At 34.9% G+C, this 25,490-nt stretch overlaps 1 protein-coding gene across 3 annotated transcripts in view; it reads left to right on the top strand.

The window, feature by feature from the left end:
- The window catches only part of GALNT13 (polypeptide N-acetylgalactosaminyltransferase 13), a 514,121-nt gene that overhangs the window by 350,442 nt on the left and 138,189 nt on the right, over window positions 1-25,490 (top strand). For all 3 annotated transcript variants that reach the window (XM_037143386.2, XM_037143385.2, XM_053671600.1), the window contains exon 9: window positions 17,921-18,101. In XM_037143386.2, the coding sequence (XP_036999281.2) occupies window positions 17,921-18,101 (181 nt within the window). The remainder of the gene's footprint in view (window positions 1-17,920; window positions 18,102-25,490) is intronic.

Genomic DNA, 25,490 nt, shown 5'->3' with positions numbered 1-25,490 from the left:
AGAAAGTTAATTAACTTCCAAAAATATTTCTAGTTTTGAAATTTTAAGAATCATTTATATATACTGTGTTTGATAAATGAGATAAAGTTGTCATTAAATTCCAATAAAATATTTCAAAAACATTAATTCATATAATTTACTAATTAATTTATTTAAAAATATTTGTTAGTAATTGGGTATAAGGAGGTAGAAAATAGTCAAAAGACATGACAGTCCCTGGTCTCATAATCTTATGTTATTGGGAGATGATAGAAAATAAATGAGTAACCAGGAGAATAGGAGAATTAGTATATTAATTTCAGACACAGACAAGTGCTTTATGGGAAATAAAATGAAAAGTGGAGCACTACACTGACTCAAAGTGGTCAGGGAATATCACAAAGTGTTTTAGCTGAGTTCGAACTGATGAGAGAATCCAGCTGCCCTGGTTTTTGTAGGGAAAACATTCAAGATAGAGCATCATGCAAGATAAATGCAAAAAGTCTTGGACGACTAAGAAATGGTGAGCTGAATTCTCTCATTCCAAATCTGTAGGATCACAAATATCCTAAAGCTATTGGAGAGGAAAGTCATTCTTATTCAAGGGCTAAAATATAAATCATTCTGTAGGATAATATTTGGTTGATTGACTTATTCAGTGAATAGTTAATATGCACCTACTCTATACCAAGCACTGTGGTAGGAACTAGAGATGTAGAAATGAACAAAACAGGCCAGTACATGCTCTCTAGGAGTTTATGAGGCTTTTCATTTGAATATCACTTCATAGAATCCTTTTACACATATTATCATAATAGACCTTGACATTTTCCCCCATACATGTGTCTTTTATCTTTATTGCATTCTGGAATGTTTGCATTATACTTTAGATTACCTTTGTTCAGCAGCCAAGAATTAGTCTCCCCTCATTTTAGCCATCGGTCAATATAAATATTTACATATCTGGACCTGCACTAGACACTGTGAATGGCATGTGTCAGTCCAGAGACTAAAATATGGTCTAGGTATCACTTGAAGGTGCAGATATAAAGTATATTATATTCAAAGGAGGAAAAGATTTCTGTGATCCAGGATAGTCAGGGAAGAATTTATAAATTAAACATTCAAGGGCTTTATAACCAGCAGAAGAACAGGGACTAGAAATAAGTGAGCCCTGACTTACATTCTATACACCCGTGGTTCTCCTTTGTGCTTGAGTCTTACCTAAGTTCAGGCTAGAGTATAAATTTCCCTCCTCCCCATTTTATTTTCTCTCTTGAAAGTTATGTGAATAAAATATTACTGAGCCATTAAATATTTGTTTTCCTGAAGTAGGATTCAAATGACAGAGTTAATGAAGTTCCATTAAAAACTCAAGAAATTGAACCTACTATTTTTACATACCTATATTTAATGCCTTAAAGATGTCTAGGACAGAATTACAAAAATGTTGTTTCTATATATGTGCATTCACTTAGGAAATTTTGTGTACTTTGCTAGATAAAATTAATGCATTCAAAATCAAATTCATATACTTTTTGTTAAGGACGAGAATTTAAATCTCTATGGTAACTACTGAAATAAATGTGCAACATCTTAAGCTATGATTATACTGTCACGCTTGGTGATGTCTGTCTTAAATACATGACTCCCAATCATTTCATTGTTGTTGTCGTCAACCAGAAATGTAGTTAAAAAAGGAAACCAATTATGGGATTTATTTAAATAAGGCTGAATGATTTTAGCAATAATGGATTCGAGAAACTAAGGGTAATCCTTTTGAGGGTATGAGATAATGTTAAGGAAAAATTTTGATCCATTTGTTCAGAATTGAGCATTCAGCACCAATAACACTGAGTTTTAAATATCACTGAAAAGGTAGTTGTAGGTTTTTCAACAGATTTCTTAAATTATCCTAAAAAATAAATCCAACTTAACTGTTTTCACTACACATGCAAATATTTTTAAAGAATGTTACAGAGTTTTATATATATATATATATATATATATATATATATATATATATATATTTAAAGATTTTATTTACTTATCTTTAGAGGGGAAGGGAAGGAGAGAGGGAGAGAAACATCAATGTATGGTTGCCTCTGGTGCGTCCCCTGCTGGGAACTGGCCTGAAACCCAGGCATGTGCCCTGACTGGGAATCAAACCGCTGTTGTTTGGTTCGCAGGCCCATTCTCAATCCACTGAGCTACACTAGCCAGGGCCACATGCAAATATTCAAACTCGATGAATTACAAATTATTAAAATATTTATTTATTAAAAATAGCCACTGGTTTACACTCTAAATATGCTAAAATTCAAATTAAAAAATTTGGTGTAGAATTATTAGCCTTCATCTATTGCCACCATAATGTGCCTGAGTAGTAGAATAAGTTCCTGCATGACTGCTCCATTGTCAAAGAATTGACTATATTTTTCTTCCCATTTCATTATTTCATAGTTCTGCATTGTGCAAGGTCAGTCTTGTAATTTTTAAAATTTTAATGGATTAATCAAAATTTTATTTGTATTTTTAAATTTTGTATTTTTATTGGTTGAGCAACTTTATATTCTGTATTTTTAAAAGGTCAATCAAAGGTAGTTGGGCTTGAGCAATCATAACTTCTGGAATTCCTAAATTAAAAATATATAAATAAGCAGCTCAAGGAAAAAAATGTTTCCTACTAATCCTGTGATGATATATTTGAATATTAGTTAGACCTATGAAAAACTTGTGCTTCCTGATTATTTTTCTAGCCCTCTAAAAGAAGACCTCAGGAACTAAAAACTTTCTTTCAATATTTGGGGAACAGAATGGAAACGTGAATCTTTAAGGTCATGGAAAGATAAAGATGTACCTGAGGAAGCTGGAAATGTGTTGCAGAGTCAAGGAAAAGTATAAGGAAGGTGAAAATTTTGATAGTTAGCTTTTTGGAATGTATAATTATATAATCATATGCAAATAGATGAGTTTGCCAAAAAAGAAAATAGGAAGAGCAGAATAGCAAGACATGTCCTTAGATAGCACCTACCTTTAGGGGTGGGAGAAAAAAGAGAAAGTGAATGCTAAGTCAAAGCTGTCAGGGAAGAACAAATATATATAACAAAAACTTAGAAAGTTACAGTGATTGTCTACAGTGTCAAATGCTGCCGAGAAGTGAGGAGGTAAGGATAATGAAAGCTCCTAAAAAGCTTTGTGAGCACTTTCAGATGATAGAATGAAGATATTAGAATGTAAGATGTTAAGAAAATTAGATTGTGAAGATTTTTATAGAAAAGGAAAATTTCTAAAGAAGTCCCCCACCAAATAAGAAAGAAGACCCATAGTAACTTACAGGGTAAATATAACTAGAGTAATTATATTTGTTATTCTTTTATTTTATTATAGGGAGCACAATAAAATAGAAGCTGATAGGAAGGATTAAAAAACCTAGGTGATATTGAAAAAGAAGCAAGAGAAAATCGATGAGGTAAATACCTGCAGGTATTAGAAGATTGTTATGGAGATAATAAAGTACAACTGTGTAACACTTTTTAACTCACAGTCCAGTTTTAGGCTTATTATTTCATTATGTCTTTGCAGCACACTGTGACTGGATTGTTATTGTCTTATTCTATAAGTAATGGTTTTAGTCTCAAAGAAACTAAGTGGTATGGCTAGAAATTGGCAGGTCTCAACATCAAACCCACTTCCTCTGTTTCTAGTCTACTAGTCTTCTATTGTGAGTTTAAGATCCCAAGGTCAGGGTTTAACTTGGGAGAGGAGGGTTGACTCTCTTTCCTAAAATGAAAAGAAGAAACTCAAGCATTTGAGATATTTCAAGTAGGGAATGAATAACACATCAGGTCAGGTGTTCTTGAAATCAAGAAAAGTGGAAAGCAAAATTTTAGCTGCAGAGAAGATGGGATTGATATTGGGGCTTGATAAAAGGAGAAGGACTGGGATTCAACATAGCTTCTCCAGCAAGCATTGGAAGGAGCACTGATGTTCTCTATTAAACAACCTTTCAATGTCACAAGAATGACATTGTGCAATTCTGATGAATCAGATGAGGAAATTATCTTCACTACACTTTAAGCACCATATCTGGAAAAATAAATTTTGCACTGCACTCTCCTCATTTGAAACTGATAAGGAATAAAGATGCTAAATGTTGCTTTTCCATGGTTATTTCTTTACTCTTCTTCTAAAGTGTAATGTAACCTTCATTGGTTACTACCAATTTATTATTTTATTTTATTTTTAAGTAATTTTTAGAATTTATTTAATTGTTGTTTAAGTACAGTCTTCTGTCTTTTACTCCCATCCAAGCCCACCCCCCAGTGCTCCCCACCTCTCTCCCATTTCCACCCCCCTTAGTTTTTGTCCATGTGTCCTTTATAGTTGTTCCTGTGAATCCGTCCCCTTTTCCCCTGGAATTCCCTCCCCTCTCCCTTCTGGTCACTGTCTGCCTGTTCTCTATTTCAGTGTCTTTGGTTATATTTTGCTTGCTTGTTTGTTTTGTTGTTTAGCTTCCTGTTAAAGGTGAGATCATATGGTATTTGGCTTTCACCACCTGCCTTATTTCACTCAGCATAATGCTTTCCAGTTCCATCCATGCTGTTGCAAAGGGTAGGAGCTCCTTTCTTTCTGTTGCAGAGAACCAATTTATTTTTAAAAATTGTCAAAGTATAGATTTACCTTACCTCAAAGTGAGTTTTGTGTTTATAATGAGCACTGGATGTGACACTAATATGAATATTTTCTGTGTTTCACCTTTATCTCACTAAGTATTCAACAACACACACACACAAAAGATGCCTGTGAGATGACTTTTGGAAAGGAATCATAGTTTTTCTATTGATGGCATTAGAGTTATATGTGCTCCCTCGGGAAAATATTTACCTGAAGCAGAACAAATAGCTTCCTATAAAAATATATCTCAGGTCCTTGACAAGAAACAAAATGTCTCTAGCTGATTGAAAAATGGAAAACTCTGTCTATGAAAGGATTGTGATTAGGGTGAGTACCTCTTAAAACAGTCCCCTTCTTGTAGGCACGAGGCTACTCTTTAACTGTCCAATGCAAACTCATGATTGGACTTTAATATGTTCAGGTGTGATCCTCACAACTGGCCTGGCCTGTGAGCTGCTTACACACAGAGGGCCAAGTTTTATCATCCTTTCTATGCCCTGGAGCCGAGCATGGTGCTTAACACAAAGTCAATGGCCAATATATATTTGTTGAACAGACCCCAGCCAAGGCCTAAAGGACAATGCTGGAGAGGGGAGACTTCATACCTCTTCCTCAAATTTATCATGAAGTCTTACCTTTGAAAGGCATTTGACCACTGTACAAGTTACACAGGATATTTTATTTCAAGCAAAATGCTAGGACAGCAGTCAGTTGAGGGGAGAATTTACAAATAGACAAGTTGAGTAACTGAAAGATAACTTTCTGAGGCACCAGGTTTTCTTCCCCTCCCTGATCCAAGTTCTTGTTCAGTATCTCTGGCATCCACAAAAGAATGGAGATGTTGTCGCACACTGCAGCTGGGTACCCAGGTGGTCTACCGCTATTCAGTCAGGACTGTTCTGGCATGAATGCTAGGGTGACATCACACATCTGTCAATGTGGTCTGTGGCCAGAGCAGCAGGTATTACTGATGTCTGGCAGACAGTCTGATCATCAGATATGGCAGGAAACAAATGTAAAATGCGAAGTATATGAATCAGAAATTGTTTTATAAGTCATAGATCCTTTCATTCCAATTTTCAAAAATTTAGTCTATATGCAACTCACAGTTGAGGCTTATTTGTAGGAATAACTATGCAATGAGGAAAGCACACATTTCAGAAATTCTACCTTTGCTTTGGTTAATATCCTAAGGATTTTCAATATCTGGTAGAGAGCTTCTTTATTTTTTGTCTATTATATTCGTACACATCATTTGAGCAGAAGATGGAAGATTTGCCATAATGCAAGTAGGAATGAGTGTTGCTTTCTTATCTAAAGTGGAATTGGGAATTCCTACAATATAAGTAGTCCTAATAAAACGTGGAATGATGACAGGTAACCATTGTCCAGATGCTAGGAAATGAAGTGCGTGTAACACATGGTAGTTCTGAAGGTCTGAAAACCCCAAAGTACAGAAAGGTATTGAGAGGCAAGACGTGGCAGTAGAATATGCATGTTGCATATGTGTGTATATGTATATATGTGTGTATCTATATACACACACATGTGTGTGTGTGTATATATGTGTATATATGTGTATATACACACACACCCATATATGTAGAAGGTATCACTACTGTGCATTTAAAGAGCTGGGAATGGGTGTTTGTGTTTGACAGGAGTTCGAGACAAGGTTAAAAAGACTGCATCTGTGACCACAACAGCTCACTATACCTGTGATGCACGCTGGTTCATACACATGCTGTCTCAGGTCCGCTCCCAAACAGTTCCTCCAGTTCAAGCCATACCCACTATAAGCACACCTTTCCTTGTTTCTGCTCTGTTTTTTCCTTTTCTCTCTTCCTCATACTCCCCTCAGCCCCCCACCACAACTGCCAGTGTCACTTGTCAATTCTTTGGCAAAGGAGAAAGTAGATTAAGTTGGGAGACTTCCCTTAAAGAAAATTATTTCAGGATTAATGTTTTAAGTCTTTTAGGAAATGAATATGTATAAAAGGGTTCATTTTGAATTTGGAGCTTTCAGATTTGTTTCTAAGTTAAGATAGAAAATACTTTGTAAGAAAAAATATTTCATAACTAGACATTTTAGAAGCAAATTAATGGGATATGTGAATTGAAAAAGATTCAAGTCAGCGTTGCCTACATTTAATACCAATGTGAAAATAAAATATTCAAACTACCCTATTTCTATTTCTTGAAAAACTGTCCTATGGACTGAAGTTCTTTGCAATTTTTTGTAACATTTGTGACCTTTCTAAAATAGGGTTACTACCAAATCTGAAGGAAAAAAAACACACAATGATTGCCTTATAATAAATTTCACAGCGTTATCTCTCATAATTTCTCTTGTTCAGAGAATGATATTTGTACCATGTTCTTCTAATATAACTAATGTATAATCAGCTTCCCCAAGTAGGAAAATGTTGATTGAAATTTTGGATGCATATATCTTTTTTAAAGTAGGTTGGTTGTTCATAAGGTAGTTCTATTTTTAATTTTTTAAAGAACCTCCATACTGCTTTACACAGTGGCTGCACCAGTTTGCAATTCCACCAGGAGTGCACGAGGGTTCTCTTTTCTCCCCATCCTCGCCAACACTTGTTTGTTAATTTATTATTGACAGACATTTGGACAGCTATGTCATGCTATCTCATTATGGTTTAAATTTGATTTCTTCAATGATTAGAGTGACACCGAGTATCTTCCATATGTCTATTATCAATTTGTATGTTCTCTTTGGAGCAGTGTCTATGTAGGTCCTTTGCCCATTTTTTAAATATTTTTTTTACATTTTTTAATTCTTATTTATTCCTTTACAGTTGTCCCAATTCCCCCCCCCCTTTGCCTTCCACCATGCAACTCACTCCCTGTTCCCATAGTAGGTCCCCACACTGTTGTCCATGTCCACGGGTCATTCATACATGTTCTTTGACAAGTCCCTTCCCTTTCTTTTCACTATTCCCCCAACTGCCCACTTTCCTCTGGCAGCTGTCAGTCTGTTCCCTGTTTTCATTTCTCTGGTTCTGTTTTTGCTCATTAGTTTATTTTGTTCATTAGATTCCTCTCATAAATGAGATCATATGTTATTTGTCTCTCGACTGCCTTATTTCACTTATGATAATATTCTCCAGTTCCATCCATGCTGTCACAAAGGGTAGGAATTCCTTCTTCTTTCTTTCTTCTGCATAGTATTCCATTGTGTAAATATATTACAGTTTTTTAATCCATTCATCTACTGGTGGGCACTTAGGCTGTTTCTAATACTTGGCTGTTGTAAATTGTGCTGCTATAAACATTGGGGCACATAGCTTCTTTTAAATTTGTGTTTCAGGTTTCTTAGGGTAAGTTCCCAACAGTGGAATCACTGAGTCAAAAGGCAGTTTCATTTTTTAGTTTTTGAGGAAATTCCACACTGTTTTTCACAGTGGCTGCACCAATAGTGCACTAGGGTTCCCTTTTCTCTACATCCTCACCAGCACTTACTGTTTGTTTATTAATTTCATCCATTCTGACAGGTGTGAGACAATATCTCATTGTCCTTTGAATTTGCATCTCTCTGATGGCTAGTGATGCTGAGCATTTTTTCATATTTCTATGGGCCTTCTATATGTCCTCCCCAGAGAAGTGTCTATTCAAGTCTTTTACCCATTTTTAAATTGAATTGTTTGTCTTCCTAGCATGGAATTGTATGAGTTCTTTATATATTTTGGAGTCTTTGATTTAAGATATTCATTTTTTAATTGCTTTTTTTGTTTAGAGAATGTGAGACATACATGCAATGGACTATTACTCAGCGATAAGAAAGAATGGAATCTTACCATTTGTGACACACAGACAGATGTCGAGGGAACAATACTCAGTGAAATAAGTCAGACAGAGAAAGACAATGACCATGTGATTTTACTTATAGCAGAATCTAAAGAACAAAAGCAACAAACACAACAGAAATAGACTTACAGATACAGAGAATAAACTAATGGTTGCCAGAAGGGAAGGGGTTGGGGGAGTAGGTGAAATAGATGAAGCAATTAAGTACAAATTACTTAAAAAATGTCATGGGGATGTAAACTACAGCATAGGGAATATAGTCAATAATATTGTAGTAACTATGTACGGTGTCAGGTGTGCACTAGAATTATTGGGGGATCACTTCATAAAGTATATAAATGTCTAATCACTATGCTGTACACACTAACCTTATGTAAAATAACATTAAATGTCAACTGTGATTGAACAATTAAAAACATTTTTGGAGAGTTGCATAATTCCTATATAAAGATATGATCTCTAAAATTAGTCATTTACTCTCTATAAAAAATTAATCTGAATGTTAGAAATCCGGAAGAGAATTTAGCCACTATCAACTGTACTACCTTTACTTTTACGTACAAATTTTAGGACTCTCAAGATTGACTTGTTCCAAATTCAACAATCAGTTTGTGTTTATTTCATATCCAGAACCCAGCTTTCCCATTTCAAATCTGGTGCTTTCTTCTCTTTTTATACAAATAATAATTCTGTTTTTTTAAAAGCACCAAATTAGTCAGACCTGGATGGGTTTCAGGCATGTTGAATCCATGATCCCTCACGTCTCTGGTGAGCACTTGAAGGTCACAGCAGCTTGATGTATGAGGCTTCATCTTGAGACGTTATGATATCAGAATATGACTGCAGCACCAGAGACCTCTTCACTATCACATAAATCTCCCCAGTGGTACTCTGAACTGAAAACCAGGCCAAGAGTCAAACAAATTAAAAGAGATCCTCCCTGATCAAAACAATTATAAGCAATAACTAGCAAGAATGAATAGATAATGCCTACAGAAACCCTTATGCCTGCCCCTTTTGAATTAAGACTTTCATGCCTTTTGTGTTTGTGTCAACCCATTAAGGATCATATTGCCTTCAGGAGCTCGATAAAGATTCTTTTAGTCTTTGTTTCAATTGTAAGAATTAAAGGATTTGTCATCAGTCTACTTGAGTATGTATTAACAAAGTGGAGAATTGAATTGTTGACAATGATTATTTGAAACAAACAATGAATACAGAAAGAATTACTTTGAAAATCAACTCGTCAACTCATTGGTATCTTATTTTAGTTTTCCTTTGTCAGAACTAAGAAAGTAATAATCGTTGTTCCTAATTTCATTTTTAATCCTCACCTGAAGATACATTTATTAATGTTTTAGAGAGAGGAAAGAAGAGAGAGAAACATCAATCAGTTGCCTCCCATATACACCCCAAACAGGGATAAAACCCACAAACTAAGTATTTGCCCTGACCAGGGATAGAACCTGCAATCTTTTGGCTTATATATATAGTTGACACTTCAACCAACTGAGCCACCCAGCCAGGACCTAATTTCATTTTATGAGACAGGTTTTGTGTAAGTTGTGTGATTTTTCAGATTTTGCTCTGTTAATATGAATAGCTCTATCAGTCACTCCTTATGTATTAAGCACCAATGTGAACTAAATATTTTTTAAAATTTGAAAACACTGACTTAATGGTACATATAAGTTCTGATATTTTTCTCTGTGTGAATTACACCAATTTCAAAAAGTGAATTTAAATTTCACAGAATGATGAATGTCAGTTTCATAAAGTGAAACGTGATGCTCCTTCTGGAAAAGATAATAATGTGGTTAAGGAGGTAAGACTAAAATAGAGATGTGCAGTATATATACCTAAGTACACACATGTGAACATTTCACAACATGACAAACTATAAAGAACTGAGCTAAATTCAGCAAGGAGGTATAAAAGTAAGTATCAAGGCTGTAAGTCAGTAAAAACTGTGATCGATGAAAGCTACTAGCATAGATAAGAACCATTTACCTCAAGAAATGTATGTGAGTTTGGCCTAATAGGGAGAACATAATAGAAGGGGAAATCACATACATTAATTCTTAGTTTTAATTCCCCAGATTATGTCAAGTTTTTACATTCCTCTCTACTCTCTATTTTCATTGTCCTCACTCTGGTCTAGTTATTATCATCTTTTTCCTAGATTGTTGCAATAGCCTCTTAATAAGTCTCTCCTATTTGCTCCATTGCAGCCCATTTTTCTCACAAAGGTTAAGTATCTTTATGTGTGTCAGGTTGCCTCCATACTCACAACAACCTGTGAAGTAGATGCTCCTGGCCTCACATTATTTCTGAAACATGAAGCACAGAAATATGAGGTAGCCAAGTTAATCCTGATAATAAGTGGCAGAGTCAGGATATGATCTCAGGAACTAGAGCTTACACACTCACAATCTTTGTGTATGTGCTTCCCTGGTATATTATTGTTTTTGTTTACGGCCAAAATAAACAAAGACTTCGTGTGTGGGGGGGAGGGGATAAGGAGTGGTATGAAGGCAAGCAGCTGCATAAATTTGACTCAACGGCTGTAAAATAAGAAACGATTGTAACACTAGAACTAAGATTGCAAAGTTGAAGTGTATGAAGTTTACAAACCTTAATTAAAATGTCACTCTGGTGCAGGTGCCAAGAAACATGAAAAGAATAATGTATGTTAGTTAATTGTGTTCTAGCTGGGAGAAGAAAATCAAGAAGATAATCAAATGAGCAATGGGGATTTTATATTTTGATTAATAACTTTCTCCATTATCAAAAGCCTCTCATAAAAATATCTGGGAACAAAAACAAGCAACTAACTAGCTTCAATCCTCTGTGAATAAAAGGACTATTTGCATTTTATACATGATGGAATTTTCTTGAGAGAGTTGTGGTATACAAATATTAATTGTTAGAAAGCTAGAAAATAGCAATCAGTTGTGCTTGATGATACAGAGTAATTTGGACATCATTTGTTCATGTGCTAGTTTGGACATTGCGTGTTTGTATGGGAGAGGCATTGTGTTTTATTCAGTGCATATTGTTTGTTCAGACACTGTAAAATAATTTCAGAAAACGAAATAATTTCTAACTGGAGACTTATTGGCTATTTTATAAAATTCCATACATTACCCAACCTCCTAGACATTGTAATTCCCAAAAAGGTAAAGTTCACCAGAATTTAAATAAAATATTTCTAATAAGCAAGAATAAGCTGATAATCAGCAGATGTCTGTTTCCCTGAAAAACAACAAGAGAAAGTTGGGTAATATAGAGATAATTTTGTTCTTCCCACATGAAGTGTCACACAGTACTTCATCCACACAGTCTCACTGTGATCTCAGGGTCTGGTTAATATTTTCTCATTTTCCAATGGGAAAATTAAAACCTTGAAGACTTAAATAATTTTCACAAGTACACATAGATAGCAAGTGACAGGGTCACTGGAAAATTTCTATTTGCTTATCTCCAAGCTCAAGTTCTTAATGACTATGTCATACTCTTTCTTTCTTCTTTTTTTCTTTCCTTCATTTCTTCCATCCTTCCAAAACATTTTTTGAAAGTATACTAAGGGAAATGATCATGCTAGTCATAGGGACTCAACTCATTTTGAATTCTTTTCACTTTAATATTTAACTATATTGTTTTCTGGGAACTGCTAGTTCCCAGAAACTACTACTGTTTCTTTATCTACTAAATACATGGTGACTACCTGGTCAATGTTTGATCAATTAAATATTTTGTTTTTATATTAACTGAGCATTATCATGACAATATTGCTCTAGATAATGCATAATGTTTTGTATTCCTACCTTGATCTTTTTAATTTTCATGCAAATCTGGCATAGAGACTTGACCTGGGAAATAGCACATGAATGTCTATGACATTTGTGAGCACAGGTGGCAATGGGAGAAGCACTCACTTTTTTTCAGCAGTCAGTAGACTGCGGCTCATGAGCAAAACACAGGCCAGTGTTCACTGAGTGATGCAACAGTTACCTCCACCTCTGTTATCTCTTGTAAAAGTGTGTAAGAACTGCCTCCATCTGTGAGAGCCGAAGTCAGTGACAGGCTTTTCTTGCCTTGTAAATCAGCAACCATTATTGCATTATGCCGATACATAGGCACACAAAATCTCATTGCAGTTAAGAGCATAATCCAAAATCAGCACTTTTACTTATCCTCACCCTTGCCTATTAGGAAGAAAATGAGTGAAACCACTGGAACCCTACTATTAAAAGATTTTAAGCTAGATATCATTTTCTTGATTGTGTATGTGTTTAAGGCATAGAATCCATAAGCCTACAAAGCAGGGTAAGGACCAAGAGGGGCAGAATGGAAATAAGGGGCCCTCACACAGCCACAGTGCTAATCCGTATTTGCAAAAAGACAATTTGGGAAACCTGAGGACACCTGTCAATCACTAATTTATATGCAATGGGGCTTACCGAGTAGTGGAAAATTAGTGGTATAAAAACTTTAATGGTTTTATTTTTTTCTAATCATTTTTCATGGTTTGAAGAGCGTTCTTTAAAATCCTTATGTCATTTGGAACAGATTTTATAGCTTTCTGGTCACTTTCAGTTATTAAAAAACCAGTAATGTTCAGTTTCAAGATTTGATTTCATAAGCACTATATGGCTTGCATTCCCTAGGCCCACTCAGACAGAAGTACTGGAAGGGTTTTCTGCGTTGCCAGGCCCCCAGGGTGTAGGATCAAACAGAAGGGATAGAGAATGGCGGGTCTTAACATACCATGTTTCATGATGGCTGCCTATTATTGTCTCAGCATGGTTTCACTTGCTATTTGTGGCCTCTGTTTATGTGACAGTCTTCTATATAAAGTTTTGTTGTTTACTCAAAAGTGTTCTCAGCTTCACCCCCTATACCCTCTGTCATTCAAATGTCTTTTGAAGATGGAAATTTTTGCCTCTCTCTGACCTTGTAAGGTCCCCTATGTCAACAGTTACATCTGCTTGTAATTTGCCATGTTAATAATCCCAAAGCTCATTTCTTCTCTTCTATATCCCAGGTTCTGTAGAGTTTGGGAACCACTAAAGCCTGGCCCACTTACCACCGAAGACCACTCCCCGCAGAGTCACTACATCCCTGGACCTTTTAGTTGTGTGGGAATGAGCTGTGCAGGGAACCCCAACCCACCTTCAGTATCAGAGGGGCCCCCATTGTACTCTGGTCATGTTCTTTCCCACATACTCACTCACCACTTGCGCTGTGTTCAATGGCAGCACCCTTGTAGAAATGCTGATTTCACTGCTCAAAAATATACACCAGGGAGCGAGCTGCCAGTCTCTCTTTCATTCACCTAGCTCTGCTATATGACTGGGGTGAAAGAAGAAAGAAATTCTTCATTTATACCTAATCCATAGAAGAGGAGGGAGAATTTCAATACTAACCCTGCATTCCTTAAAAGAAAGAGAAAATCTTAAAATTCTTCTCAAGTACAACATGTCCTATGCTACTACTTCTGAACTGGGGGCACCTTGATAAATGACCTGGTCACAGTAGAAATACCACAGTACTTCACTAAATCATATTTTTTTAACAGATAGTGTGAGTTTGGCTAAGTGGCTACTTTTATAAAATATTAAAAATTAAAATTGGACCCGGCCTGGCTGTTCAGTTGATTAGAACAGCATCATACACGCCAAAAGTTTGCTGGTCCGATCCTCCGTCAGGGCACATACATGGGTTGCAGGTTTGCTTCTAGACTGGACCACACACAGGAGGCAACCTATCTATGGATGTTTCTCTCTCACACTGGAGGCTCTCTCTCTCCATCCCCTCTTCTTTCCTCTTTCTCTAAAATCAATAAATATATTTTGGGGTGAGGATTTTGAAAATAGTAATAAAATTATATTTTTAGCAACATTGTTTGTCATAAACTATCAATAGTGTCTAATGTTTGCTTGTGTTGTGACCTCCAAAGTACTTCCTCTATTCCCAAGGTATGGCAAATAGCAGTTGCGTATCATTTTATTAAACTACACTGCCTGGTTTGATACTCAAAATATTTCTATGAAAATTTCAACTTCAAATCTCTCTAAAATATGTCAGTTTAAATCCTATATTCTGCCAGGGATGCCTTTTTCATATGAATCTCAACACTTATGGGACATGCTGGGTAGCACGCACTAGGCTTGGCTCTGGGACTACAAAAGACGAGACATCCCATTGCCCTTTTAGAGGCTGCATTCTAGTTGAAGGAGAAGTGCATAGCCAAGCAAATAAATAAATTGCAGATTATGAAGGAAATAAATGGAGGTTGCTATTACAAAAACAAAAACCAAAAAACCTAGGATGAGGTAATTTAAATATGGCAAATAGGGAAAATCTCTGATGAGGTGATGTTTTAGCCGAGATGAGAAGTTTGGGGAAGAGGCAGTCAGGTGACAGGCGGACAGAATTGTATTCCTGGTGCAGGGAGAGCAGTGTTGGCACTTTGGTGTGTGATTTGTTATTCTAGGAAATGGCAGAGGGCCAATATCCCCAGTGCTTATTGACAGAGGGGGAGAATTATGTAGGGTCTTAGAAACCCTGTTAAAGGATTCTTGTTTATATTCACTGTGCAACGAGAAATCACTGAAGGATTTAAGCAGGGAAGCAAAATGAAGCGATTAAATTTTTAAAGACCACTCTGATTTCTCAGTACAAAACAAATCATGGGAGAGCAGCAGTGAAAGCAGCAAGACCATTAGGAGTCTGTTGCGATTGACAGACAAGAGATGTTGATGATTGGGACAAAAATGGGGGCACTGGAGACAATATACTGAGAATTATTTTACAGAGAGCACTACCAGGAATTGTTGATGGATTGCGTATAAGTGATTAAAGAAAATAATAAATCAGTGATGACTTCTGGGGCTTTGGGAGGATCCTGGTGTCTTTGTTTGTGTGCTTGTTTGTGCTGCCCACCTGGATGAAGGGTGGCACTATTTATTGATGTCTTTTTAAAGACTGAAAGAAAATAAGACCCGACTGATGAGATGGGGATGCATCAACCATTCCACTTCAGACATCTTTCTGTGGATGTCTCTGCAAGAGAAGACATCAGGTAGATATTTGAATTCACAAGTCTGGATTCCATAGAAGAGGTCTGGGCTAAGAGGTCACTGTGGAGGTGGTAATTAATGAGATGATATGTCAAGTCATAAGAACAAATAAGAACACCTGGAAAATGAATTATGAACAATGAAGGCCAGCATTTAAATAGATGTTTAGAGTTAAAATATGTAAACAGGGAAGTAGTAGGATAAAAAGCTAGAGCATCCAAGAATGTGTCTGCTATATATTCATCAAGAAATTTTGGTGATTTTCACCATGGCAGATTTGGGGAAGCTACAGAAATATAAAGAATTTCATGATGAATAGAAAAATAGATGAATTATGGAGCAAGGGAAACAACCTTTATCAATAAAAATTTTACGTTAATTTATAGGACAGGATTCAGAAAAAAAGAGATGTCGAATGGAAATATGGACTGAGGGATAGAGTTTTTGTTGTATTTTGTAATTTTTTTAATGTTTATCTCTTTTTTAACCTATTTGAAAGAGGAGATATTAGGTGATACTCTGTGAAGATAGATGAAATTTAGGAATGAGGGAAATATTGATATTTCAGGAGAAGATTAAGGGGAGAAGCAAACCAATGAAATCTTTAAGCCAGATTTAAGGGATATGATCTAGACTGACAAGTATAAATTTGTCTTTGATAGAAGGATCAACTTTCTCTTTCCCAATAGTAAGTAAGGAAGAATGTAAAGATATATGTAATTACAAGATTTATAGTTTTTATGCTAGAAAGATGAGAAAGTTACCAATTAATTAAATACATTGATTATTTAAGAATGAGTTATTCTGTCTTTTGAGGGGAATGATGAATTCCAGTCTACTTTTATATCACTGCACCATTTCAGTGTTTGATCGGAACATCTTTTCTGTTAGCATTACAGTATTTAGGCAGAAAATGAGAAAAGATATATGTAATACACAAAACATTGTCAATGAATACAAGTTGTTACTTAGCATCTTTCATCTTCTGGTACAAATGAATGTCTCGAAGCACTACACAATCACAAAAGTAGCCCTCTTTTAAGATGAATGTTTCTTGAGGAACCAACTGGAGAATATTTTTTCTCTAAAGATAAGCAACTCTTCTTAGAATAGGAACAATGTTAGCTATAGTATTAAACCAAGTTCTTCCAATTACATATAGCAATCATGATGACTTTGTTTATTGGGATAAAACTGTAGCACTTATATAATATAGCATATTATGAAATAAACATATGAGCGTGGTAGTATATGTATATATAGATCACATGTATGTATTTAAGTAATATGTAATATATTTGTCTATAGAAAACATACATACACACATTCTGTTAGTACCTATGGATATATACAATGTGATTTTATAGAAATAAATGTTTTATGGGTACTTTATTTAATAGATAGCCTCAACATCTTAGTAAATCTAGGATAACAAGAAATATATTGCATACATTTTCCAAGTGACAGTGAAGTAAACAATTGCTTATAATATGGTATAATCAATTCTTCATAAAGACATGTTCAAAGTACAAAGCTCACACAATTTTAAATCTCATTACTAAAAAGGAATGATCTTGGAGATGGTCTTTCAAGGATGTGTAGATGTTAAGGACATATAAAGCAGTCTTAACACATTTTAATAAGAATAATAACATATCGAAAGGCCTTATGATACAGGAGACGCAGACAACTGGCAATTAGTGGCAATTTAAAATTTTAAATGGATGCTATGTAATAGATTGATTTTTCTCCAGATCAAATTTAGTTACTGAAGATGCATCTAACATGGACAAATTCATTCATTTGTAGCAAATTTTGGACACCAAATATCTATTAAACAACAATTAAGTTAACTATGGGAAACTGAAAATTAGGTAGTCTAATGAAGGCACATGAGAAAATTACATCTTATTTCTATGATTCTAATGTTACAGTATTTAAATATATAAAGTTCTTCCAAACTAGAATCCTTTGCCAAATCTAAGTATATTAGTTCTTTTTTTTTAATATTAAATTTTATTTAGTTACTTTTCAAGTACATTTTTTTTTAATCTATTTCTCCCATCCCACCCGCCCCCCGCCCGGTCTCCCCCCTTCCTCCCATTCCCCCCCCCCAGTCCTCATCCCTGTGTCTTTCATACTTGTTCCTCAAAATCCCTCCCCCTTTTTCCCCTTAAGTTCCCTTCCCTCTCCCCTCTGGTATATTAGTTCTAAATGGTGTTCATCCGATGTTTGCTTGACCCACATAAGATCTAAAGATTTGGCCTCATTTAGCCTCAGTTGCTTCTCAGACAGTATTACTGCATTATCTACAATGACTCTTTTGTAACAATTGTTCTTTCCCCCAGATTTGGCAATGTGGAGGCTCTTTGGAGATTGTGACTTGCTCCCACGTGGGTCATGTTTTTCGGAAGGCCACTCCATACACTTTTCCTGGCGGCACTGGTCATGTCATTAACAAGAACAACAGGAGACTGGCAGAAGTCTGGATGGATGAATTTAAAGATTTCTTTTACATCATATCCCCAGGTAAGCAATGCTGACATGTTTCTTTCTCTGCAGAGGAAAATACAATTTTAAGCATGCTGACTATGTGTTTTATTGGTGCTATTCTGTATTTTAAATAAAATGTTATCACCATACTGTTGCAGAAAGTCACGTTTGAGAAAATTGTACAATGAAGTTAATTTTCACTTAAAATGAGAAACACTACACTGATCTTAATGCCTAACTATATTTTTCTTCATTTCTTTCTTGCCGTAAGTATTATGCTAGAAAAATGGAGCAAGCAGTACAAAGAGAGATCCAAATTTAATTAACACATATCAGGTCATTTTAAGAAAAAAAATTTTTTCAAGAAAAGGAACACTTTATTTTCTTGTTTCACAAATTAAATTGGCTGAGTTGGTAAGAAATGTCAATAATGATCAGCAGAGATGTTCTCCACTGCCTTATTTTCTCCACTAACTGACTAGGGAAAGAATAAATGATCTACAGAAACAAGATAGAAAATTATGCAAATATTAATCTTTTTATTTTAAAGAATATGTAAGAGTAAATTACTCATCAATAGATATGTGCAAAAGCATAATGTGGACAATAAAATATTATACTGCTTTCTTTACAGAGAAAAATGGATATGGAAGTAGAAGTAAATGTGGGCTATCACTGGGTGGTGGGATTATGAGGTATTTTTATTCTTTTCCTTTTATTTACTTACATTTTCCAAATTTTCTTTATGAAATATTTATATTTTAAATTTTAAAGTTTATTACTAAATTTTATTTTAAATTAATTTTAGTAAGGTATTAAAATTTTAAAAGAATTTTAAAAGTCATTTAAAAGGAAAAGAAGAAAGCCTTCTGAGAAAATCACATTACAGGGTTATGTGATTATAAGTGATTTCACTCTTTATAATTTTATAGAGTTTCTTCAACCATCATATTGTTAACAGTGATTCTAAGACATTACTTATTTTTAAGGAAAAAGATGAAGCACAATGAGAAGATACAAATGAGAGGAAGACACAGGGTTGCCTTCAAGATCTCAGAGTGTAGACAGAGACCAAAGCATAAATTAATATAACAGGAATTCAACTACATTGATAAACACCAGTGTTCTATTTTGATAGTTTCTGTGCAGACCTCATCAATGTCATTTTTTTTTAAATTTTATTTATTTACCTTTAGAGGGGAAGAGAAGGAGAGAGGGAGAGAAACATCAATGTATGGCTGCCCTTTGCACATCCCCTGCTGGGAACTGGCCTGCAGGGAACTGGCCTGCAACCCAGGCATGTGCCCTGACTGGAAATCGAACTGTGATTGCCTGGTTCGCAGGCCCGAGCTCAATCCACTGAGCTACACCAGCCAGGGCTTCAATGTCATTATTATGTAACCCATAAAAAGAGCTGAAGTCCATGCCCACACCTTCTTTTCTATATCATAACCTGTTACATGGCTCAGAAAAGGCTGTTTAGTTTCTATCGGCATATTCTGATTCCTGAAAGTTTATAGGAAGCTGGGAAAATTCTTATAGAGGAAGAAGGGAATGAGCAGTGTGAACTTCCTTATTAAGGTCCAGCATCACTCTGTAGAAAAGAAAAAAATGAGAGCAAGGCACGTGTAAATGTGTGATTAAGAGAAGAACTTTTGTCACACATTCCAAGCCTCTTCTGTGTCAAGCAGTCATTCCCAGGTGCACTATTTCGCGCTTAGTTGGATTTCCCTTTACAGTGGAAAGCCGGGCCAGATGTTCAGTTGAGTTAAGCAAGAGCATGTAAAATTTGCAGCAAGGCAGTGATATTTATACAACCTTTTAATTTTTTTGATGATACTTTTTAAATTCAAATCATTACTTATAGAAATATATAAGTTCGAATATAGAAACTTTTCTTGAAACCTTTCTTGAAAGAAAAGAACAGTGGAATAAAGAAATGTAGTATGTGTGATTTTATACTCCTTACATTTAGAAATGTAATCAAAATAATTGTAACATATATATTATATTCACTCATAATGAGTATTATTTGTGAAAAGTAATGTGTTACTCTTTTGTATAACTTCCCATTGAGTGAAAACAGCAGATAAACAGTGGAACCATGGCTGAAATTAATGAAATGATGAGCTTTAGTGTTTAAAGAGCAAAAAACAATGCTTGTTATCTGGAACTAATCACGCCTTGCTACTCAACAGGGGCTGTATATTCTGGAAAGTACGATTTTGATGTTACAATAAATATCATTAGGAAAGTTATTGTTCTTATAAAATGGCCTCATTTAAATCCAGAAAGGTACCTTTGGTACCTTTTTTGGGGAATATGCTGAAAATACCTACGAATTTCCTAAGAGGCATTTATGTCTCGGACACAGCATGGCAGAGCGTTGAAGCTGCAGTGTGAGCAGAGAGAAAATCAAAATCATGAAACACTCAATTGCTTCTCAGTGGGACAGGAAGGGAAGGAAGCCGGAAACTAGGGTTGGATGCCTAAAACAATTCTAGTCCTGGGTAGGTTTCAAATCATCCCGAAACAGATAAAGTTTGTTGTGTGGAAGGTATCTATCATATGAATGGTGTCTAGCCATTTAGAGTGGGTAACTATTTTCATCACGACTGGTAGTTTCCGTGACTCTCAACATCAAAATCTTGCATTTCTTTGCTATTGTCTAGAATTGTTGGGTTTCTATTTTCCATCTCCCTAGGTAGCAAGTAAGTTTGTAAAGAAGGAAGGTGGTATGAAATGAGATTGGAACCATATATGCATGCACATTCATACTGAGAATTACATGCTTTATTATAATCATCACACACATATTTATGAAAAACTCCAAAAAAGTTTATACTGAACTCTGTTTAATTCCCCTGAACCACCTTGATATTCTGGCTAGGAAATTATGTTACCTTCTAGAAGCACCTCCATGTATCTGTTAATTTATCTAAGACATTTTGTGAAGAGAATCTTATTTTTTACATCAGGATTTCTATACTAAAGCTTATTCTTCTCTTGTGCAGTTATTAAAGGTGCAATTTTAAGTACAGACCCTTTATGAATCAAACTCTGACAACAACATCGCTTCCTTCCAATATGCTCTATAAAATACTCACTTAAAAAAAATCTTTACCTGAGGATATATTCACTGATTTAAGAGAGAGAGGAAGGAGAAGAGAGAGATTGGGGGGTGGAGAGAGAAAGAGAAATATTGATTAATTACCTCCTATATCCCTCCTGACCAGGGAACATGAAGATGGTCCAGCCACCTCAGCCCCCTGTCAAGGTCAAAATACTCACTTTGGATTGGCCATGGTTTCAGAACTATAGGGAATAATATACTTTCCAGAGAGGAAGCATACCCAGTTAGAGACACATAGAGCTGAATCATCCCTGAAACCAACTAATAAACATTACTCTGTATCATATTGATTCACTTTTATTATTATCATCTCAATATTCAAAATAAGTAGTTCAGAAACATGTATTTCCAGTGCTTAGTAACTTTCCTCTCTCTGTAGTCCTTGAAAAAATATATGGGCAGAATAATTAGAAGAATGAATGAATGAATTTCAAAGGGAGCCACTTTTATTTCTTCCTTTCTACTGAATTCTCCATTGATGTCTGGTCTGTATCACAGAATCTCTTCACAAGAATTGCAGCAAATTAGAAGCCTTTGTCCCACCTCTCTGATCCAACTTCTGGTTAAGGACCCACTGACAAAAGAAAGGTGAGGGGTACTCTTCAAGTATATGGAATATTATTCCTCTAAGTTTGCCATCACAAAAGGACCTTCCATGGACTTACCCATGTACCTAGTGGTTTGTGATTCCACCATAATAATAGGCATACACAGTAATATAATCTTATCTTCCAAAACTAATATAAAGCCTAACAGGCGTGATTTAGGCAGATAATAATATTCTCTAATAGAGTAGCATAATGTAAGAGCCCATAAACTTAAAATAAATTTACTTTTTCACACATTTAAATTTTTCTCAAGATGCCTGTTAAAGTTAAAATTGGGATATATAAAAATGTACATGTGAATTAATTTATCTAATTAAAAATATATTTATTATGTGTTCTAATTGTTTTGGCCTGTGCTCATTAGCCATTGGCAGTGTCTAATTATATCTCCTAAATGGCTATTAGAATGAAGAGTAGAAATACTTTGAAATAGTACTGAAAGGTACATTTTCAACATTTGTTTGGTTTGATTTTTTGGTTGTCATTTTAAGAATGCAAACACTATAGCATCATAGATTTTTAAAGCCCTGTAGGCTCTTAAATTATGAGGCAGATTTTACCAGTAATTGTGCTGGTTCAGCTTAAGCCAATCTAATTATTCTAGCAAATGCTTTGAAATGATATGTGGTGAGAAGACACCACTCTTCACAGAACAGGCCACTAACATTCTTTTCTTGTTGGTCACAGGTAAAAAGCTTAAGAACATTGAATGTAGTTACACTAACCATATATTTGAAATGCTGGCTACTCTATAAACACATACTGATTTGCTTTCTCTGGGGAGGTTGAGTTCTAAATGTGTATCAATCTACATGGTGATTTGAGACAGCTGTTCTTATATAACCTCCGGTTGTTCTTCCTTTTCTTAATAAACAGCTTGAGCTCTTGTTTTGAGCAAAAACAAATTGATAATAAAATTGAAAGACTCCCAAAACATACCTTCAAACGTATGTATGTGTAATGGGGAAACAGCATATTTTCCTTTGGCAATATTGTAGTATTTTGACCTGTATTCTGGGTATATAGCATGCATTTAAAGATCCTTGAACTTGTTTTGAAGGTTAACTGTCCATTTGTTAGCCTTTTAAAAATGCTTCAGAAAATCAGCTAATTAAAGGAAGTCTTTGTTAGCAACATCTTTAGATCTTTTTTTAACATTAAAGGCTTATATTCATTTCTGTCTCTTGGACTTTATATCTGTAAAATATAAATGTTTCTTCGTATGCTGATTTTTAAAGCTGTAATATTTTATAACCAGCCTTTTGAGTGTAGAGCCTAATTTCTTTTATAAGTCATAGAACTGTGGTTTCAGGATGGCATAATAAGCACGGATTTTGATGTTCCCAGCAAAATGTGCAGCATGGACTTTAAAAAAAAATAATTCAAGGATACCAGTTTTTGCTTGGGCTAACATGAATTCATCTGAAAAGAGTGCAGCACTTCTGAAAGTAAAGCACATTTGTACCTATGAATTTTGAACTTATATTATTTAATAAGTGCTTTTTCGGCAGCACAAACCATGGTGTCACTGAATGAATAAAATATTATGAGTAGAAAATTTTTAATCATTTTATATTCAGTAGTATAAAAAACATAATTCAAGTATGTGTGAAACCTTGAAGTGTTACACATTGAAATAAGAGGTGCCAGCCATAGTTAATATTGTTGGTACAGTGGAGATAGACAACTGTTTTTCCTTGCTATAACCAATCACTTTGAATTCTTTTATTCTTCAAGGCATTATGTCAATTTTTATTGTTAATATTTCATTGGTATTTTATGGGTAGTTATTTGTACTTTTATATCTGTGATATGTATCTGCATTGTGCCAAGTAGGGGGGATATGAACACAAATAAGATAATTGCCTTAGCTTTTAAAGAATGAGATGCTAATTGCAGGTAATTAGCTTAAATGAAAAATAAGATTAGGTGCTTAGGATATGGGGAATGCTCCGTCAAAAATTAAAAGAAGTGCTTAATATTAACTGCCTACATTTTCCTTGACTCCTACTTCTTACTCATAAGCTTCAAAATTAAATGAATCTCTAAGTCCTTTCTGTTCTACCTGCTAAGTTCTCTCAAACCCATTCAGTTATCCTTCTCCTCAGTCTCTTCTCACACCTGGATCACCTCCCTACTGTCCCAATGGATTTCCATACCTAAAAACTTCCCTATTTCACCCTCCCTTATGATGCTGCTGAAGAATTTTCCTAAAAGATAAGCTCATTTGATTTCTCACGTATGTAACATTGTAATGATTTCACACAAAGGCAAAGTGTCACGTGATCAGGTCCTTGCCCACCTTTTCAACCTTTTATCCAATGCTTTCAACCATAGCATTTCACGTACCGAAGCTCAATCCAGCTCTCTCCTGCTTTTACATTTTTGCATATGTCTAAAACACCATGATGAGTAATGAATGTGCCACCTCTGGATAAAATAACATCATCATCCACCTACATTAATCACTAGGGCATCAAGTTTGATATAATTTCCCCAGCAACTCCAATGGCTTCCCAGAGATCTCCCATTGTAGCATTTACACATTTTTTTTAAAGTATTCCTTTCCTCACTAATCTATGTGAATAATGTAACTATATATGTTTTTCTTAAATTTATTTGTTGGGTTTTGTTTTTAGAGTTCATTGTACTTAAATCTATTTTTCTATTTTATCACGTATGATAGAAACAAATAGAATATATAAATGTCAATCACCATCAATGTCTCCCTGCCCTAAAATAACCCTCCATTAATCAGTTGACATATATCTTCCAAATTCTTCTCCTAGGTATTTGCACACATAGACAGATATATACACATGAGTAAATAAGATCATATAAGTATACTATTTTTGTATATATAATTCACATAGGATTATGTAATTCTACTGTGTAGCTAAATAATATTGTATTTCAGAGATGTATCAACATTTATTTATTCATACTGATATTGACAAGCATTAATCAGGTTTCAGTTGTCTGCCGTTATAAAAAAATACAGAAGCATTTCTTATAAACATCTTTGTGAACCTGAGAGGATATTTCTAAACAACAGTAGCATTAAGAAAGAGAGCCCTGGTGGCAGACTGCCTGGGTTAGTTCAAATCCTGGCTCTGTGTCACCCCTCTGTGTCAACCCACTTAATCTCTCTGTACTGTCTTCTTCAATGTACAATGGGGATTAGAGTAATAGGGCCTTTGACAGAATGTTTTTTTTTTTAGATTGAAATAAAAAATATAAAGCACTTATAAGAATGACCGACAAACATCAAACACTCAATTTGTGTTAGATATTTCTGTTATTATTAGCCATTTATATTAATAGAAGTAGATTTATTGGATCAGTGGATAGTCACACATATATTATGGTAGATATTTTCAAAACTTCCATCTAGAGAGACTAATCATTGATACTCTCAGGAATGGTGCTTGAGCACTTACAGTATACTATCAACACTCTAGTTATCTGTTCTTTTCATTTTTACATATATATATGTGACATGTATGTGTATGTTTATATATACTTGCATATATAGCCTGTTTCTTTTATCACATTACTACTAGGCATGAACATCCTTTTTGCCATTTTTTTTGGATAACTTTTCATTCATATCTTTGTCAACTTTACTGTTGGATATATTTGCCCTTTTATTTATTCATGGATATTTCTGTATTTTGGTAGTCT

The sequence above is a fragment of the Artibeus jamaicensis genome, unplaced genomic scaffold, assembly GCF_021234435.1.
Source record: "Artibeus jamaicensis isolate MK-2021 breed Jamaican fruit bat unplaced genomic scaffold, CSHL_Jam_final contig_1832, whole genome shotgun sequence".
Taxonomy (NCBI): domain Eukaryota; kingdom Metazoa; phylum Chordata; class Mammalia; order Chiroptera; family Phyllostomidae; genus Artibeus; species Artibeus jamaicensis.
The sequence above is the reverse complement of the archived record's forward strand: the minus strand, read 5'-3'. Positions and strand labels throughout refer to the sequence as shown.